General features: G+C 40.8%; 1 protein-coding gene across 2 annotated transcripts in view; it reads right to left on the bottom strand.

Moving 5' to 3' along the window:
- The window catches only part of RELN (reelin), a 522908-nt gene that overhangs the window by 151169 nt on the left and 350132 nt on the right, over window positions 1-21607 (bottom strand). For both annotated transcript variants that reach the window (XM_070755186.1, XM_070755185.1), the window contains 6 exons: window positions 21051-21259; window positions 14777-14905; window positions 14048-14157; window positions 11888-11954; window positions 6650-6883; window positions 5113-5274 (listed from right to left, as the gene is read on the bottom strand). In XM_070755186.1, the coding sequence (XP_070611287.1) occupies window positions 5113-5274; window positions 6650-6883; window positions 11888-11954; window positions 14048-14157; window positions 14777-14905; window positions 21051-21259 (911 nt within the window). The remainder of the gene's footprint in view (window positions 1-5112; window positions 5275-6649; window positions 6884-11887; window positions 11955-14047; window positions 14158-14776; window positions 14906-21050; window positions 21260-21607) is intronic.

Raw genomic sequence — 21607 nt, 5'->3', positions numbered from 1 at the left:
GCCCATATTTTATTCCTTGATTAAGCAATTTTATTTTATATGTATTTCACCGTAGAAGGGAGTGGAATGAAAGTCCCATTCTCAGTCTGGCGGAGAGCGGAATGGTCCTCAACAAGACTATCCAAAGATAAATATTAATTCTAGCCCGGTCAGTGAGCCAGGCCTCACCAGGGGTCCTCAGGAACCCTCTGGGCAGCTGTGACAACGGAAACGAGATTTGATGAAGTGTGAAGGAAATTAAGGATATTATTGAATTTCCAGGGGCAATTACGGAAGACAGCCATGGGGATCATACATTAATTGCCGTGGCAGTGACATCTTTGCGGACGTTCCATAAATCAATAACAGCAGATGTCCACGCGAAACAGGCAAAGGCAGAAGCTGAGGCGGTAACAACATGAGGGATGTTTATCCCCATCAATGTATAATAAAATATTGGCAAAGGAAAACAGAAACATAGAAGATTGACGGCAGAAAAAGACCTCATGGTCCATCTAGTCTGCCCTTATACTATTTCCTGTATTTTATCTTAGGATGGATCTATGTTTATCCCAGGCATGTTTAGATTCAGTGACTCTGGATTTACCAACCACGTCTGCTGGAAGTTTGTTCCAAGCATCTACTACTCTTTCAGTCAAATAATATTTTCTCACGTTGCTTCTGATCTTTCCCCCAACTAAATTCAGATTGTGCCCCCTTGTTCTTATGTTCACTTTCCTATTAAAAACACTTCCCTCCTGAAACTTATTTAACCCTTTCACATATTTAAATGTTTCGATCATGTCCCCCCTTTTCCTTCTGTCCTCCAGAGACTATACAGATGGAGTTCATTATTGTTGTTGTTGTTACGAGACCACCTTCTGCCGCATGAATCCCAGTGGCCGGTTAGGTCCCACAAAGTTGGCCTTCTCCGGGTCTCGTCGACTAAACAATGTCAGCTGGGGGGACCCAGGGGAAGAGCCTTCTCTGTGGTGGCTCTGACCCCCTGGAACCAGCTCCCCCCAGAGATTAGGATTGCCCCAACCCTCCTTGCCTTTCGTAAACTCCTTAAAACCAGGCATGGGGGAACTGAGACATCTTCCCCTTGCCCATGTAGTTTTTGTGTATGATATGATTGTGTGTATGTTTTTATATATTGGGGTTTTTTAGACTTTTTAATGTAAAATTGTTATTTTTAGATTTAAAATATTAGATATGTCATCATGTATTGTTTTTTATCACTGTTGTGAGCCGCCCCGAATCTACAGAGAGGGGCAGCATACAAATCTAATAAATAATAAATAAATAATAATAATAATTAAGTCTTTCCTAATAGGTTTTATGTTTGAGACTTTCCACCATTTTTGTAGCCCGTCTTTGGACCCGTTCAATTTTATCCATATCTTTTTGTAGGTGAGGTCTCCAGAACTGGACACAGTATTCCAAATGGGGTCTCACCAGCACTATATACAACGGGATAAACAATCTCCCTCTTCCTGCTTGTTATACCTCTAGCTATGCAGCCAAGCATCCTACTTGCTTTCCCTACCGCCTGACTGTATTTTGAGACTGTCAGAAATCACTACTCCTAAATCCTTCTCTTCTGAAGTTTTTGCTAGCACAGAACTGCCAATACAGTAACTTTCAATATCCTACCAACCTTGCCTCTTTCCTCCCCCACTCAAATAAAAGACTGTAAATCAAGTAGGAAGGGACCAGGGGTGGAATGCTACTGTTTCGGCCTGGTCTGGGCCTACTGATAGCCAGTGGTAGGCCACAACCGGTGTGGTCAGGTGCTGCGTCCCGGTAGGAAATTCTGGGATGCATGCGCCCCCGACACACCTCTGTATGAGATTTGGCTTCTGCGCATGCACATCTAGTGAAATCTTACGTAAGGCTGCTCGTGCAAGTGAGATTTTGCTGATTTTCGCCGATTTTTTGCTTCTGCGCATGCACGGAAACAAAAATAGCAGCAAAAATCACCGAAATCTCGCTCGCGTGAGCGTCCTCACACAAGATTTTGCTGGCTACACATGCGCGGAAGCAAAATCTCGTGCCAATGGGCACCCACGCGCCCACGGCGGCCTCCGAGGGATCTCCGGTAGGAGGTAAGAAGAGGGCCCTTCCCTGCTGGTAGCGGCAGAGAACTATTAATGGCGGCCGTGCGAGGCTCCACCCATCCGCCCAGATGTCGTCATTTTGTTGTTTTTAACCCTCTGCGCATGCGCAGAGGTTGAAAAAGCCCATGCACAAGCGGGCGCTTTTGAAACAGCAGGAAAGATAAGAAGATTATTGCTGAAAAGGACTAATAAAAAATAAATTCATACATCAAGTCCGACATCTTTCCCTTATTGGGTTTGAGGATAACCGTAGTATATCTTGTTGTTGTTGTTTTAGTCTGTGCTGCCACAACTTTGTATCTTCACTTGAGAAGAAGAATACACAAGCTCACACATTAAAACCCGCTTTTGATGCCTCCTTTGTGAACTTTGATGGGTGTGCCTTTGGAACAACTTGTGATATCCTGTTTATTACCGAGGGAGGATGTGTTAATTGATTAGCAAGAGGATCAAATGGTGAAAACGAAGAAGTAATTTTGAGAGGCAGGGTGTAGAAGGGGGGAAAAATGTTTCAGGCAATTAAAAGAACCCTAGACTAGTGTGTGTGTGTGTGTGGTCTGCTTTCCGAACATGTTGTGAGTCACGTTCAGCTGTGAAAAACAAAGATCACTTTTAAGATCCCACACTTCATTATCCCTCCAACACAAGGAATGAAATTAGGGGTTTTTTTCCCCCCTTGAAGAATGAAAAATGCAAGACAGGAAGTTCGCAAAACTTTGGATTCATTGTGAAATATACATTCTCTTTCACAATGCACCTATTCATCCAGATGTGTAGGAAAATAGGGGACGGACGACTGTGAGAGTTTCATACTTGAAATGCACATAACCAAATGACAGAACCAAATGACAGAATAAGAGGTGTCATTATCACCTCTATAACTGTTTGGCTTGGCATTGCAACCCAACAAGACAAACATAGACTTCAACGGATAATTAGAACTGCAGAAAAAAACAATTGCTACCAGATTGCTTTCCATTGAGGAACTATACTCTGCATGAGTCAAAAAGAAGGCGGTGAAAATATTTACTGACCCCTCGCATCCTGGACACAAACTGTTTCAACTCCTACCCTCAAAACAAGGCTATAGAGCACTGCGTACCAAGACAACTAGACACAAGAACAGTTTTTTCTCAAATGCCATTTATCTGCTAAAGAACTCAAACTCAACCCAGAGAAGATGGAGTGGCTGTGGGTCTTGCCTCCCAAGGACAATTCCATCTGTCCGTCCATTACCCTGGGGGGGGGAATTATTGACCCCCTCAGAGAGGGTGCGCAACTTGGGCGTCCTCCTCAATCCACACCTTACATTAGAGAACCATCTTTCAGCTGTGGCGAGGGGGGCGTTTGCCCAGGTCCGCCTGGTGCACCAGTTGCGGCCCTATCTGGACCGGGAGTCACTGCTCATAGTCACTCATGCCCTCATCACCTCGAGGTTCGACTACTGTAACGCTCTCTACATGGGGCTACCTTTGAAGAGTGTTCAGAAACTTCAGATCGTGCAGAATGCAGCTGCGAGAGCAGTCATGGGCTTCCCTAGGTATGCCCATGTTTCACCAACACTCCGCAGTCTGCATTGGTTGCCGATCAGTTTCCGGTCACAATTCAAAGTGTTGGTTATGACCTATAAAGCCCTTCATGGCACCGGACCAGAATATCTCCAGGACCGCCTTCTGCCGCACAAATCCCAGCGACCAGTTAGGTCCCCCAGAGTTGGCCTTCTCCGGGTCCTGTCAACTAAACAATGTCGTCTGGCAGGACCCAGGGGAAGAGCCTTCTCTGTGGCGGCCCCAGCCCTCTGGAACCAGCTCCCCCCGGAGATTAGGATTGGCCCACCCTCCTTGCCTTTCGTAAACTTCTTAAAACCCACCTCTGCCGTCAGGCATGGGGGAACTGAAATATCTCCCCCGGGCCTATATAGTTTATGTATGGTATGTTGTGTGCATGTTTTTTAAATTATGGGTTTTTAGTTTTTTAAATATTAGATTTGTATTCTACATTGTTTTCTATTACTGCTGTGAGCTGCACCGTGTCTACAGGGAGGGGCGGCATACAAATTTAATTAATTAATAAATAATAATAATAATAATAATAATAATAATAATAATTTAGAGTTCATGATGTGTGGACTCTTTCTTCCCAGGTGGCCCCTGTTCCTCAGTTGTTCCCCTCTCCTGACAGCTCTGCGCATATGCACATCTGGAACAGGCCCCAGATGTTCTTCTCCCTCACTTATCTCAGATTCCGAAGGCAGCTGGGAAATGAAAAGGCCCTGGTTCTATCTCTGCTTCGGATACAGAGCATCCATCAAAACCTTCCCCAGACTCCAGGATGTAATTTGAGTGTTGATGACATGGTGCTTGTCCCATCGCAGATACTCAAGAACAGTGATGGCGAACCTATGGCAGGTGGGCCACAGGTGGCATGTGGGGCCATTCCACTGCAGGCTCCGCAGAAGACAACACATCATGTGTGCACAGCTCCAGATGATCGGCGGCTGTCACTTCCTGAATTACTGGTCTCGTCTCGGCTCTCCTTTTCCCCCCTGCTGCTTCTGCTGCGTCTGTTCTCCTTGCTTTTTTCCTCTTTCCTCCTTCCTGGCTTCAGACGAGCTTCCCTCTCTCCTGCCTGGCTCCCCTCCAGCCTCACGCGGCCACCTCCCACCTGAGGTTCAATCAGAAGGCGTGGGTGGAAGCGGTGCTGGCAGCATTTATGCCTCTGGCAGCACCGGTTCGCCTAGCTACCCAGCTTGAGGCAGGGGGTGACCAGGAAGGAGAGCGCAGGAAATACGAAGCAAATCGTCACCCAAGCGAGCGACACTGGTAAGGTTGTAAGTCGAGGACTTAACAATTCACTTGAACAATGATCGTTCAAGCCACCCCCACCTGATCACATGGCTGGCAAGCCACTCCTACCCAGTCACATGACCATCAAGCCACACCCACAAAATAAGCCACACCCACAGTGTGGCAGTAAAAATTTTGGCTGCCCATTACTGATCGTACCCCATTACCTGGGCTCGTGATAGTTGAGATACGGGTAATGTTCCAGAAGTTTCCACGTAATTCCATTGTCGTACGAATAGTGCAGCAGAACTCCTTCTCCGGGCTGATCCGGGGCTCGGCAAGTACTTAGAACGGACCTGCTTCCGAGTCGTAGAGTGAACTGGAGGAATCTGGATTTTGACAAGAAGTTTGGATCATTATAAATGACCATTCCCGCAGCATTCTCTTCCCAAACCTGCCATTTTTATTTATTTATTTATTTATTTATTTATTCATTCATTCATTCATTCATTCATTCATTCATCCAATACACAAATACATAGGAAGAAAAATAGACATGTGGTAATATATATGAGGGTGAAAGTTAACTTAGAGGAGAGGATATATGAAAGGAAGAGAATATATATGATAAGTGAGAGAAAGGAAAGACAATTGGACAGGGGACGATAGGCACATCAGTGCACTTATGTACTCCCCTTACTGGCCTCTTAGGAACCTGGAGAGGTCAATCGTGGAGAGTCTAAGGGAGAAATGTTGGGGGTTAGGGGTTGACACAATTGAGTCCGGCAATGAGTTCCAAGCTTCGATAACTTGATTGTTGAAATCATATTTTTTACAGTCAAGTTTGGAGCGGTTCGTATTATGTTTGAATCTGTTGCGTGCTCTTGTGTTATTGCAGTTGAAGCTGAAGTAGTCATTGACCGGTAGGACGTTGCAGCATATGATTTTGTGGGCAATACTCAAATCGTGTTTTAGGCGCCGTAGTTCTAGGCTTTCTAGGCCCAGGATTGTTAGTCTATTTTCGTAGGGTATTCTGTTTCGAGTGGAGGAGTACTCCACTTATTTATTTACTTAGTTTAGTTTAGTTTATTTAGATTTGTATGCCACCCCTCTCCGAAGACTCAGGGCGGCTAAGAACAATAAAAAACAATGTAACAAATCTAATATTCAAAAGTAATCTAAAGAACCCCAATTTAAGAGATCAATCATACCAACAAGCATACCATGTATTTATTTATGGTTAATCCTCCCACATTAAAGCGAAGCTAAAGCAAGCGATACTGATGGCTCCTTCCTGGTTTTGAAATTGTTTATTCAGTCCAACCAAGTAGTACCGGCACGGATTGTTTTTAAATGCCAATCACTATTGCATTCCATTATTTATTAGTAACCAGAGGGGTGGAGAAGCGATTGAATGGAGCTAATCAGCTGCCACAAGCTGTCAAAATAAATACAATCCCATAAATAATTAACCAGCACTTGGCTCCGACACTCACTTTTTGATATCAATGTGGCATGTTTGAAAACTCAGGCACCGTATAATTACCCCCCAATGCATTAAACACTTAGCCCTGCAAATAAAGTCTTTTATTTTTAAAAAGAAAAAAATGCGTTCTAGTATCCAGAATTAAATGTAAATTTCCCCCCTTCAATTAAACCGAAGCTCCCCTTTTAATTGAGGATATCAGAGGTTAATTCCAAGCAATGGATATCAAGAATTGAATTCAAAGGAGCCTGCAATTGTTATCATTTATTCCCGTTTACCTTGACTGGGAGCTGTCGAAGAAAGAAGTGACGAGTTGACGTCTCCCGTCCTTGTTAAAAACCAAGGCTTTGCCACTCGCTAAGACTCCACAGCCGAAACTGATTTCAGCACCACGGATAGAGTAAAAGTTGTGGTAGGAAGAGAGCCTGGGATTGCTGAAGGTTTCCGAGATAAACATCGGAAAGGTTTGAGAAGCCATTTCACAAGCGGGGCCCGAAAAGCCAGGGTCGCACCTGTTATGGAAAGAAGCAAAAGCCAACTAAATATGATCAGCCCTTTGAAGAAAAACAAGTCATGTTATACGAGATCTTACAACAAGAGACATAAGGCCATAAGAGTTGTCAATCTAATCTTACGCAGCTTCTTCTCTGGTAACATCGATCTGCTAACCAGAGCTTACAAAACATTTGTCAGGCCAATTCTTGAATACAGCTCACCTGTATGGAACCCACATTAATAATAATAATAATAATAATAATAATAATAACAACAACAACAACAACAACAACAACAGCAGCAGTAATAGTAGTAGTAGTAGTAGTTGTTATTATTATTATTATTATTATTATTATGATGTCAATACAACACAGCAAATGATATCACTATGATGAAATACGAAATCCAGCATAGTGATCTCGTTTGCTGTGTTGTATTGACATAATAATAATAATAATAATAATAATAATAATAATAATAATAATAATAATAATTTATTAGATTTGTATGCCGCCCCTTCTTGTTAATGACTACTTCACCTTCAACCGCAACGACACACGATCACGTAACAGATTCGAAATAAATTTAAACTACTCCAAACTAGACCGCAGAAAATACGACTTCAGCAATAGAGCGATCAACACCTGGAATTCACTACCTGACTCGGTGGTTTCTTCCCCAACCCCAAAAGCTTCAACCTTAGATTGTCTACAGTTGACCTCTCCCCTTTTCTAAGAGGTCTGTAAGGGGCGTGCATAAGACAAATTCTTTGTGTGTCCAATCACACTTTGTGTGTCCAATAAAATAAAATGCTATTCCATTCCATTCCATTCTATTCTACTCTACTCCATTCTATTCTATACTAATGTGCCAATCATCCCTACCCTACTGTCCTTTTTATCATTACTTTCTATGTTATGTTTATATAAACTACTATCCTATACTTCAGTGATTTTCAACCTTTTTTGAGCCAAGGCACATTTTTTACATTTACGAAACCCTGGGGTACATTGAGCGGGGGGAGGGTGGGGGCTAAAAAAAGTTTGGACAAAAAAATTCTTTCTCTCTTCCTTTCGCTCTATTTCTCTCTCCCCTTTTTCTCTCCCTTCTTTCTCTCTCCATCCCTCTTTCTTTCTCTTCCTTCTTTTTTGCTCTTTTCTCTCTCCCTCCATACCTCCCTCTATGTCTTTCTCTCTCTCTATTGCTTTCTCTTTCTCTCTCTCTCTTGTTCTTTCTCTCTCTCGCTCTTTCTCTCTCTTGCTTTCTTTCTCTTGTTCTCTTTCTCTCTCTTGTTCTCTCTCTCTCGCTCTTTCTCTCTCTTGCTTTCTTTCTCTCTTGCTTTTTTTGTCTCTCTGAGTTTCGCGGCACACCTGACCATGTCTCACGGCACACTAGTGTGCCGCGGCACACTGGTTGAAAAACACTGCTATACTTGACTGACAATAATAAATTTCCAGCACACCTTTTCTCCTCCTATTTTCCCCACAATAACAACAACCTTGTGAGATGGATTGGGCTGAGAGATAAAGATTGGCCCAAAGTCTGGCAACTGGCTTCCACTAGACCAAACTGGCCTTTTCTTTCCAAAATTATCAAAAAAATGAAATTGAATAGTTTATGACTAACTACAAATATAGGATTTGATATTAATGATGGTGATGATATTAATGATATGATGATGATGATGATGATGATGATGATAATAATAATAACAACAACAACGACAATGATGATAATGATAATGATAATAATAATAATAATAATAATAATAATAATAATAATAATAATATTGTGACTGGTCACAGAGTCAGCCAGATATTTAGATTGGATTTGGCATTTTTATTCAGCTATCAAATCCTTCTCAAGGACTTGGGATACATAAGAGGGGATTGTTTAATAATATTAAAGGTATATTGTTGCAGTTACATTAAACTGCCTTGTGCAATTGACTGATGGGGATTTTGTCAATGACAATGGTGCTCGAGGGTACTCCAGATGTTTCGCAATTGTACCCCAGGCACTTATCACAATTAGTGGCTAATTTTGCTTCTTTTTGCCGCAGGGGTTCCATTTCTATTTGCAAGTGCGCAAAATCGCCTCTTCTCTTCTTCAGTGGCCACAGACCACCGCTCCTCTGAGAGGTTTTCTTACAAGTTCATGGAAAGGCATTTCCACAATGTGGAAGAATAGAATAGAATAGAATAGAAAAGAATAGAATAGAGTAGAGTAGAACAGAACAGAGTAAAATAGAATACAATAGAACAGAACAGAACAGAATAGAATAATAAGAATAGAATAAGAATAGAATAGAATAATAAGAATAGAATAAGAATAGAATAGAATAATAAGAATAGAACCCAATAGATACGAATAGAAATGAATAGAATAGAAAATAGAGAATAGAATAAAAAAGAATAGAATAGAATAGAGTAGAGTAGAACAGAACAGAGTAGAGTAGAATAGAAACCAATAGAATAGAACAGAATAGAATAATAAGAATAGAATAATAAGAATAGAAACAAATAGATACGAATAGAAATGAATAGAATAGAACAGTGTTTCTCAACTTTTTTTGAGCCGTGGCACATTATTCACATTTACAAAATCCTGAGGAACATTGAGCGGGGGGGGGGGGGGGGGGGCTAAAAAAAGTTTGGCCAATAAAATCTCTCTCTTCCTCCCTTTCGCTCTATTTCTCTCTCCCTCCCTTTCTCTCTTCCTTCCTTCCTCTTTCTTTCCCTCCGTCTCTCCGTCCCTCTTTGTTTCTCCCTTCCTTCCTCTCTTTTTTGCTCTCTTTCTCTCTCCCTCCTTCCCTCCCTCTGTCTTTCCCTCACCCTCCTTCCCCCCTCTTTCTCTCTCTCTCTTGCTTTCTCTCTCTCTCTCTCTTGCTTTCTTTCTCTTTCTCTCTCCCCCTCTCTCTCCCTCTCTCTTTCTCTCTCTCTTGCTTGCTATCTCTCTCTTTCTCTCTCAAAAAGTTGCGAGACCAGAAGCTGAGTTTCCTTCTTTGCGGCACACCTGACCGTGTCTCGCGGCACACTAGTGTGCCACGGCACAATGATTGGGAAACACTGGAATAGAAAATAGAGAATAGAATAGAATAGAATAACAGAGTTGGAAGATACCTTGGAGGTTTTCTATCTAGTCCAACCCCCTGCTTAGGCAGGAAACCCAACACTACTTCAGACAGATAGTTGTCCAACATCTTCTTAAAAACCTCTGGTTTTGGAGCATTCACTACTTCTGGAGGCAGGCTGTTCCACTGATGAATTGTTCTGAGTGTCAGGAAATGTCTCCTTAGTTCTAAGTTGCTTCTCTCCTTGATCAGTTTCCACCCATTGCTTCTTGTTCTGCCCTCAGGTGCTTTGGAGAATAGGTTGACTCCCTCCCTCTTCTTTGTGGCAACCCCTGAGATATTAGAACACTGCTCTCATGTCTCCCCTGGTCCTTCTTTTCATTAAACTAGCCATGCCCAGTTCCTGCAGCTGTTCTTCCTGTGTTTTAGCCTCCAGTTCCCAAGGAATTCCAAATAATAATAATAATAATAATAATAATAATAATAATAATAATTATTATTATTATTATTATTATTATTATTATTATTATTTATTGGATTTGTATGCCGCCCCTCTCCGCAGACTCGGGGCGGCTAACAACAATAATAAACACAACATGTACAATCCAATAATAAAAAACAACTAAAAACCCCTATTATAAAACCAAACATACACAGAAACATACCATGCATAACTTGTAATGGCCTAGGGGGAAGAGCTATCTCAACTCCCCCATGCCTGGTGGTATAAATGAGTCTTGAGTAGTTTACGAAAGACAGGGAGGGTGGGGGCAGTTCTAATCTCCGGGGGGAGTTGGTTCCAGAGGAATAAAATAAAGACTTACAAATACGTTTCAAATTAGAACGGTTGAAACCTAAAGGAGCTTCTACCATTGTAACTTAGAAGTAGAAAAATAATCAATGCAAGAGACAGAGAATTAATTAGAACCCAAAATTTATTTATTTATTAATTAGATTTGTATGCCGCCCCTCTCCGTAGACTCGGGTTTAGTTGCAATTAAGGCTGTTGAGTTGACTTCACGACAGTCCACACATTCAATCTTCTCTAGACATACAGTATATCTGACCTAAGCAAAGCAGGAACCTGTCATTTATACCAGAAGATGCTGTAATACCACAAGACAGGTTGTCCTATAACCTTGAATCAATGATGGGCTCTTATGGGCATGGTCAGGTACACAGATCCGGTAGAAAAATTTTGATCAGGTAAGCGGAACAGGTAGAAATTTTTTGATTTCCCCCCCCTTTTTTTTCCTTCTGGGCTCTGGGTATATTTTTCCTATCGCAGTAAATGAGGTATAATTTTATAATTGTATAATTTTAGAAGAGCTGTGCGTATACATACACATATAGTTTATAGAGTAGATAATGTATATTTTTGTGTGTCTGCGTGTAATATCTACGTACTGTCAGGCATGGGGGAACTGAGATATTCTTTCCCCCTAGGCCTTTACAATTTATGCATGGTATGTTTGTTTGTTTGTATGTATGTTTGGTTTTACAATAAGAGTTTTTTAGTTGTTTTAGTATTGGATTTACATGCTGTTTTTTATTACTGTTGTTAGCTGCCCCGAGTCTACGGAGAGGGGCGGCATACAAATCCAATAAATAAATAAAATAAATAAATGTACGCATATGGCATATATACATAGATTTAAATAGTATATTTTGTATGTTCAGTAATAGTAAATAGATAGGGAGATTGTATCTCTTTGAGGAGAGGAGAGGCCAGGCACCCTAACCCTTGATGTGAGTGACGTCAAGTTGGCCACCTTTAAGCCAATCACATGACCTTTAAGCCATCCCTCCCGGTCACATGGTCAGCAAGCCACACCCACAAAATAAGCCACGGCCACAGGGGTAGTAAAAATTTTTGCAGCCCTTCACTGCATAGAAAGCCACTTTATAAACACAAAGACACTGGCCAAAATGTTACGGTCAGACTTACTTGCAACCGCTTCTCGTGCATTGACCTCGCCCCGAGCAGAATTTGAGACAAGACGGACCGATGTAAACTGCAGGAAGAAAAAATAAATAAATGTGCTGAAATTAAATTCCAGAACTTTGGACATATTTAAGTGATGGGCATACAAAGTTCATTATACTGTGTCCAGCAAGACTAAGTATCTACAGGTAATTCTTGACTTGTGCCTGTAATTAATAGTAGTAATAATAATAATAATAATAATAATAATAATAATAATAATAATAATTTATTAGATTTGTATGCCGCCCCTCTCCATGGACCTGGAGCAGCTCACAACAAAATAATACAGTATAACAAATCTAATATTAAAAAACATTTAAAACCCAACATTAAAACCATGCAACACAATCACTCCATGTATAAACAATGTCATTTGGCGGGACCCAGGGAAAGAGCCTTCTCTGTGGCGGCCCCGACCCTTTGGAACCAACTCCCCCCAGATATCAAAGTTGCCCCCACCCTCCTTGCCTTCCTTAAAACCCACCTCTGTCGTCAGGCATGGGGGAATTGAGACTTTCCCTCCCCCTAGGCTTATAAAATTTATGCATGGTATGTCAGTATGTATGATTGGTTTCTAAATTGGGGTTTTAAATTAACTTAAATATTAGATTTGTTTACATTGTATTAGTATTGCTGTGAGCCGCCCCGAGTCTGCGGAGAGGGGCGGCATACAAATCTGATAAATAAATAAATAAATAAATAAATAAATAAATAAATAAATAAATAAATAAATAAATATATGCTTGGGGGTATCATAGTTCTCCCATGCCTGGCGACATAGGTGGGTCTTTAGCAATTTACGAAAGGCAAGGAGGGTGGGGGCAGTTCTAATTTCTAGGGGAGTTGATTCCAAAGGCCTGGGGCCGCCACAGAGAAGGCTCTCCCCCCTGAGGCCCGCCAACCGACATTGTTTGAGCCTGGAATTATGGTTGGAAGTTGTGCTGGACATTACCATGTGATTGCACTTGATTTTATAGAATGGAATGGAAGGGAAGGGAAGAGAAGAGAAGAGAAGAAAGAGAAGAAAGAGACGAGACGAGACGAGACGAGAAGAAGAATGGAATGGAATGGTGTTTTGTATTATGTTATAAAATGACTTGCGATCATTCTTTTTGTCCTAAGACGTTTTATAAATATTTCAATTCCACGAGAGTCATGAGCCATGGATTTTGTCCTCGTTTTTAATGTAGATATTTTATTTTATTCAAAGTGGGGTGATTTGGGAGAGACATTTGCGAGTAGATTACAATGACATTTTCTCCTGTTCCACTACCATTGTTCTTCCTGTTAACTATGAATACAACATATAGAAGGTGGGTCAACAAGTTTCAAATAGATTTAGCAAGTTTGGGAAGGCCTGTTTTGCAAGGGTTGTAGTAATATATCAACCAGTATTCAACTAGAGGAGATAATATGTGTGTAGTGTGGGGTCTTTTGATGCACTTTTTAAAAATACAGTGGTATCTCTAATTACGAACTTAATTTGTTCCATGACCAGGTTCTTAAATAGAAAAGTTTGTAAGAAGAAGCAATTTTTTCCACAGGAATCAATGTAAAAGCAAATAATGTGTGTGATTGGGGAAACCACAGGGAGGGTGGAGGCCCTGTTTCCTCCCAGGAGATTCCTAGAGAGACCCCACGGAGGCTTCTCCCTGCCTTTTCTGGCCTTGTTTCCTCCCAGGAGATTCCTAGAGAGGCCCCACGGAGGCTTCTCTCTGCCTTTTCTGGCCTTGTTTCCTCCCAGGAGATTCCTAGAGAGGCCCCACGGAGGCTTCTCCCTGCCTTTTCCGGCCCTGTTTCCTCCCAGGAGATTCCTAGAGAAGCCCCACGGAGGCTTCTCCCTGCCTTTTCCGGTCCTGTTTCCTCCCAGGAGATTCCTAGTGAGGCCCCACAGAGGCTTCTCCCTGCTTTTTCCAATTACAGTTTCGGAGACGATTGAGGGCAAAAGAAGGAGGGAACTGGATGGAGTCACTGGACCAATTGACGTAAACGGATTCCGGAGAATGGTAGAGGACAGAAAGGTCTGGAGAAATATTGTCCCTGGGTTTGCGACTGGTCAGACACGACTTTGAGACCAGCAACAGCAACAAGCTAAAACTGGTGGTAATAAATACTACTAACTGCTGTCAATTGCCCACATGTTTCCAAGAACCGGTCCAGTTTGTCTCCATCGAATCCGTGTATCTCTGGTTAAGGCTGCATTTGGAAGGGGAATGGTTATACGGTTCCACCTGAAACGAAAGAGATGAGATTTCTGGCTTTTAAATCCATTGAAAATTTTAAATCCATTAAAAATCCATAAAATTCTTCTTCAGGGCTACTGTACTCTATTAAAGAAACTGGTAGGATATCACATGGAGCTGCAGCTGAGAAACATTATAGAATGACTGTTTAATGCAAAGGGTGGGTTTTAAAAGTCCAAATACTCATCAAATACATAAAAATATCTTTCCTCTACTTCACGGAAATTCGTTTTTCACGGGTGGTCTTGGAACGCATCCCCTGCGAAAAATGAGGAATCACTATATCTCTACATATGGTTAAAACTAGGGTTTCCCCCCCTTAAAACATAAATCTAGTTTTGACAGATGCTTCCAATACTAAACATTGTTCTATCAAGTCCATTTTCATAGCTAAAATCCTTGAAGAGGGATTATTTAATTAATTTTTATCTTTATTTTATTTTTTTATCTTTATTTTATTAATATTGGGATCACACCACTTATTTAACTGCCTTGGTTTGTCAGAGGGAAGAAATTACAAGAGGTTGTTATCTTCACGGAATCATGAACAATTTAAGTTTCCCATCATTCTCTGGACAGAGTTATTTGCACAAAACTATTCCCTTACCCACTGTAGTTTTCGGACGCGTAGACCGTGCTGTGGGGCAGATGGGATCCAGCACAGGTCTCTGGCAAACACTCAGAGTGAAGCAATGACCAAGAACGTCCATGGTTGGTGGAGAATTCCAAGCTAACACTGCCAACAAAAAGAGAGAGAGAAAAAAAGAGAACAATCTGATTTTGTATCTGGACTAAATTGCAATAAATTGGTATCTCTCTCGTACATCTCTCTCCAAAACTCCGCGGTTTGCATTGGCTGCCAATTGGTTTCCGGATTCAATTCAAAGTGTTGGTTATGACCTATAAAGCCCTACATGGTTATCGGGCCAGAATACCGGCGGGACCAACTTCTGCCACATGAATCCCAGCGACCAATCCGGTCCCACAGAGTCGGTCTTCTCTGGGTTCCGTCAACTAGACCAGTGTTTCCCAATCTTGGCAACTTGAAGATATCTGGACTTCAACTCCCAGAATTCCCCAGCCAGCATTTGCTGGCTGGGGAATTCTGGGAGTTGAAGTCCAAATATCTTCAAGTTGCCAAGGTTGGGAAACGCTGAACTAGACAATGTCGTTTGGTGGGACCTAGGGGAAGAGCCTTCTCTGTGGCGGCCCCAGCCCTCTGGAATTAGCTCCCCCTGAAGATTTGCACTGCCCCCACCCTCCTCGTCTTCCGTAAGAATCTTAAGACTCATTTATGCAGCCAGGCTTGGGGCTATTAGATTGTTGCCCCCCCAATCAATGGATGTGTTGAGGGAATGCGGAGGAAATGGAATGACTGTTTTTTATGGTTTTTTGGGGATTTTAGATTTTAAATTAATTAATTGGATCTAAGATACTGTATATTGTTTATTATGTGCTGTGAACCGCCCCGAGTCCTCGGAGAGTGGCGGCATAGAAGTCAAATAAGTAAGTAAGTAAGTAAGTAAGTAAGTAAGTAAGTAAGTAAGTAAGTAAGTAAGTAAGTGAAGGAAGGAAGGAATGAATGAATGAATGAATGAATAAATGAATGAATAAATGAATAAACAAATAAATGAATGAATAAATAAATAATAAATGAATGAATAAATAAATAAATAATAAATGAATAAATAATGAATAAATGAATAAATAAATAAATAAATAAATAATGAATGAATGAATGAATGAATGGAGTTGGCTGAGTGATTTAGTATATATGGGATTTTAGTAGCAATTTTTAATTGATTAGATTTGTTGTCGTGTTGTTTTTTGTATTCTGTGAGCCGCCCCGAGTCTTCGGAGAAGGGCGGCATACAAATCTAAATAATAATAATAATAACAATAATAATAATAATATTAATAATAAATAAATAAATAAATAAATAAATAAATAAATAGGTATTGTGGATTTCATTGGTATTGTCTTCTGAGAGGGGTGGCATACAAATCTAATAAATTATTATTATTATTGTTGTTGTTGTAGTAGTAGTAGTAGTAGTTTTATTAATCACATTTATTTATTAATCAAATTTGTATGCCGCCCCTCTCCATAGACTCGGTTGTTGTTTTTGTTGTTGTTGTTGTTGTTGTGGAAAGGAGGAGGAAGACGAGGAGGGGGACTGGGGGCTACTTGATGCTTTCTGAGCTTAGTGGTTTTCCTGCAGAAGTTTCATTGCCCAACTGGGTAACTTCATCAGTGCTAGAAGAGAGTGGGGTGTATGGAATGGAGGAGAAGAGGAGAAGGATGAAGGGGGCATCATTCTTTCTTGTGTGTAAGTTTCATTCTGTTCAATAAATAATCATTGAAGAAAATAAATGTGGCGCATTGCTTTCCGGGCGACCCTTGTACATGTTTGTAAAAAAATAAATAAATTGACGCTGCCTTTAGCCATAGCACAATTCTTGCCATGAGGGATTTGCGAGAGATCTTCAGTGGATTTAACTGTTGTGGGTGTCTCAACACCTACTCCTGAATTTTAAAGAAAACTTTGCTGCCCGTTATGAAAAATGAAAGTCGGATGAAGCATGAGCCTCATTATATTCTGGGAGCTGTCAAGCGATTGGGAAAGCATTAAGGCAAATTTACTCGCTTGAAAAATGTGGCGGGTGTACCCTAACGTAAGCGGCGCGATTTAATTCGAACGGCCCCCGTTTGAAATTCCGTTGATGATGCATCAGCGCCAATTAACAGTTCATTAGTGTGACACCAAATGAGCAGAAGATAGCTTACCCATCTCAGAATCATTTATTTGGATACGCCTCCTCTTGAAGAATGCCTCTATTGTGCAGTTATTCCATGCCCGGTGTTTTAAATTTCCATTAAATAGCTTAGGAGGCTTCACTGATTCCATCCGAGTTAAAAAAATGTATACGGATACCTGGAGGACTGTATCCACTTTGTATATTTATGCGAGCATTCCTACAATTCCCGGTCGTGAAATGATGGTGCCATTCAAAATAATGCTTTAAGGGCTAAAGGAACCTGCGCTGACAAATCGTTTTTGGAATTCAGATGAGATTGGGCGAGAATGAGAAACTCGTTAAAAAAAAAAACAACGCAGAAAATGTGGGTTTGAGGAAACAAAAATAAAATAAAACAACATTTCAAAAGAGATCAAAGACTCAGTGAGAAGGCTTCACTCTCAAGCGGAAAATTATGCTGATCCATGTATCTTAAAAGAGACTTTCCTTAAAAAAAAAAAAGAATTATTCATATTATGGCTTCTATTCAGCGCCGCTTGCTAAAAATGGAAACACTTTAGGGTCCCCGTCCTGCGGGGATATTGTGCTCAGCACCAGGAGAAGAAATAAATAACTATACAAAGAAGGCCTTCATTTGCATATAAATCTACAACCGACTCAAAAGACTGAAAACAACGCATGGCAGGGACCATGAAAAAAGGGGATTTTTTTCCCTCCAGCTTCCTTTATCCCGTAGAATAAGGAATCATGGCTTCCAGAAGAAACTTCTTGGAATTCCCTATTTCTGGAAAAGCCCAAGGGAGGAAGTTCTGCTTTAAATTTTTTAAACCAGTTCTTTCCCCTATGTTCCTATCCGTTTATTTGTTTATTAGGTGCAGAAGGCACATAGAAACATAGAAACATAGAAGACTGACGGCAGAAAAAGACCTCATGGTCCATCTAGTCTGCCCTTATACTACTTCCTGTATTTTATCTTACAATGGATATATGTTTATCCCAGGTGGATTTACCAACCACGTCTGCTGGAAGTTTGTTCCAAGCATCTACTACTCTTTCAGTAAAATAATATTTTCTCACGTTGCTTTTGATCTGTCCCCCAACTAACTTCAGATTGTGTCCCCTTGTTCTTGTGTTCACTTTCCTATTAAAAACACTTCCCTCCTGAACCTTATTTAACTCTTTAACATATTTAAATGTTTCGATCATGTCCCCCCTTTTCCTTCTGTCCTCCAGACTCTACAGATTGAGTTCATGAAGTCTTTCCTGATACGTTTTATGCTTAAGACCTTCCACCATTCTTGTAGCCCGTCTTTGGACCCGTTCAATTTTGTCAATATCTTTTTGTAGGTGAGGTCTCCAGAACTGAACACAGTATTCCATGTTAATCTCCCCCCCTCCTTTTTTCTCTTGACATTTATTATGTTTATGTTCAGTTGGACTGAGTGTGTATGATTGTGTAGCAGATTTTATAATAATGTATTTTAAATTAGTTTTTAAATTTTTTAAAATTAGATTTGTATTTATATTGTATTGCCGTTATGTTGTGAGCTGCCCCGAGTCTTCAGAGAGGGACGGCATACAAATCTAATAAATAATAATAATAATAATAATAATAATAATAATAATAATAATAATTATTATTATTATTATTATTATTATTATTATTATTATTATTATTATGTCAGTACAACACAGCAAACGAGATCACTATGCTGGATTTTGTATTTCATCACCAGTCGGGTGCTTCCCAAGCACCTAGGACTGCGTGATGTAGCGGCGAATTATGTTTGCCCATCCCAGTAAAGCGGCCTTTTGCAATTGACAGATGGAGATTTTGTCAATTCTGATGGTTTTCAAATGTCTGCTGAGATCCTTTGGCCCTGCGCCCAGCGTGCCAAGTACCACTGGGACCACTTTCACTGGCTTATGCCAGAGTCGTTGCAGCTCGATTTTTAGATCTTCGTATTTCACTAATTTCTCTAGCTGCTTCTCCTCAATTCTGCTGTCTCCTGGGATTGCGATGTCGATGATCCATACTTTCTTTTTCTCCATGATCACAATGTCTGGTGTGTTATGCTTCAGAATTCGGTCAGCCTGAAGTCGGAAGTCCCACAGTAGTTTTGCTTGCTCATTTTCGACCACTTTTTCGGGCTTATGATCCCACCAGTTCTTTGCCACTGGTAAATGATAGTTCCGGCACAAGTTCCAGTGGATCATCTGTGCCACAGCATCATGTCTATTATTATTATTATTATTATTATTATTATTATTATTATTATTATTATTATTATTGCTTGGATTCAGCCTGCAAAGACTTAGGGCTTAAAAAAACCTTATTTGGAGAGAGTAACATTGAAAGAACCAGCAAGCTGGTAAGAACTGAAAAGATAGTTAGCACCTGGCTAGGGCTGAAAATAAACTTATTTGGAGCAAGTAGAGCAATGAAAAAAAGCCTGCAAAGACTTAGGGCTGGAAAAACATTCTTTGCAGAGAGTAACAATGAAAAAGCTTAAAACTGATAAGGAAAGACTTAATGTGGCCTCAGGGTCTCTCTAAAAGGATGCAAATGACGGGTATAAATCCTTCCATTTTCCCACCATCATATCAGAGCTGAAGATGATTTTTGGATGAGAATAATGCACTTGGGGAAAAGGAATCCTCAATCTGAGTATTGTATTGGCAGTTCTGTGTTAGCAAAAACTTCAGAAGAGAAGGATCTAGGGGTCGTGATTTCTGACAGTCTCAAAATGGGTGAGCAGTGCGGTCGGGCGGTAGGAAAAGCAAGTAGAATGCTTGGCTGCATAGCTAGAGGTATAACAAGCAGGAAGAGGGAGATTGGGATCCCGTTGTATGAGGCCCCATTTGGAATACTATGTCCAGTTCTGGAAACCTCGCCTACAAAAAGATATTGATAAAATTGAACGGGCTACAAAAATGGTGGAAGGTCTTAAGAATAAAAGTTATCAGGAAAGACTTCACGAACTCAATCTGTATAGTCTGGAGGACAGAAGGGGAAGGGGGGGGGACATGATCGAAACATTTAAATATGTGAAAGGGTTAAATAAGGTTCAGGGGGGAAGTGTTTTTAATAGGAAAGTGAACACAAGAACAAGGGGGCACAATCTGAGGTTAGTTGGGGGAAAGATCAGAAGCTACGTGAGAAAATATTCTTTTACTGAAAGAGTAGTAGATGCTTGGAACAAATTTCCAGCAGATGTGGTTGGTAAATCCACAGTCACTGAATTTAAACATGCCTGGGATAAACATAGATCCACCCTGAGATAAAATACAGGAAATAGTATAAGGGCAGACTAGATGGAGTATGAGGTCTTTTTCTGAGTCAATCTTGTATGTTTTTATGTTTCTATAAAGCCTGCAAGGTAAGAACTGGGGAGATTGCTACCGCCTCGTTAGAGCTGGGAAAAAAGCTTCGAGAAAGCTACATTCAGTGTATAAGACGCACCCAAATTTCCAGCCTCTTTTAGGGAGGAAAAAGGTGTTTCTTACACTCCGAAAAATACAGTACAGTGGTACCTCATCTTACGAACGCCTCTTCTAACGAACTTTTCAAGATACGAACCCGGTGTTTAAGATTTTTTTTGCCTCTTCTTCCGAACTATTTTCACCTTACGAACCCAAGCAGCTGCTGCTGGGATGAAGGGGTTTCTTTTTTCCTCCTTTTTTGAAGAAAGGGAGGGGCGGCTTGGAGGAGGAATGATTTTGCAGAGAACAATGTGCTTGCAAAGGCACTGAAAGGGTGTCTTTTGAAGAAAGAAAAGGGAGGGGCGCCCCCCTTGCCTTTCTTCCTTCCCACTCACCCTTTAGCCTAGCCTTGCTTCTTCCACCCGCCCCCTTTAGCTGCTCCTCCCTGCCCTCTGTTCACCTCCCTTCTAAAGTTTGGGATTTTCCTGAAGGATTTGCACGCATTATTTGCTTTTACATTGATTCCTATGGGAAACATTGTTTCATCTTATGAACTTTTCACCTTACGAACCTCCTCCTGGAACCAATTAAGTTCGTATCATGAGGTACCATTGTACTTGATTTTTCAGTGCCAATTGTAACTTCAGTCACTGAATGAACCAATTATATTTGCCAAATGCCACCTGGGCTTGGTTTACCTGTTGCCTGGCTGATGGGTTCCACAGCCCAGGTTAATGGAAAACTGAATCATGTGTGTAACAGTCGAAGGAAGGACCGGCAGGACGTGGAGGTAATCAATAGCCCAGATATTTCTGTTTCGTCCTTGGTGGTTCTTCTGTTTGAGGCAGAATTTGGTTGCCGGAGTTTGAAGTTCCGGACTGATGACAACTGAGACCAAAGAGGGACTCTTAAGATAGAAAGAACAAAAACCAGACAATTGCGGTTAATTTAAAGAGTTTCCAGTCTGTAGAAGAAAAGAAAGATAAATGCAGAATATTTATTTATTTATTTATTTATTCATTCATTCATTCATTCATTCATTCATTCATTCATTGATTGGATTTGTATGCCGCCACTCTCCGGAGACTCGGGGCGGCTAACAGCGACAATAAAACAGTGTACAATAGTAATTTGGTATTAGAAATGATTAAAAATCCATTAATATAAAAACCAAACATACATACAGACAAAGCATGCATAGAATTGTAAAGGCCTAGGGGGAAAGAGGATCTCAATTCCCCCATGCCTGGCAGCA

The sequence above is a fragment of the Erythrolamprus reginae genome, chromosome 6 (genome assembly GCF_031021105.1).
Source record: "Erythrolamprus reginae isolate rEryReg1 chromosome 6, rEryReg1.hap1, whole genome shotgun sequence".
In the NCBI taxonomy this organism is placed as follows: Eukaryota; Metazoa; Chordata; class Lepidosauria; order Squamata; family Dipsadidae; genus Erythrolamprus; species Erythrolamprus reginae.
This window is presented reverse-complemented; position numbering and strand designations above follow the sequence as displayed.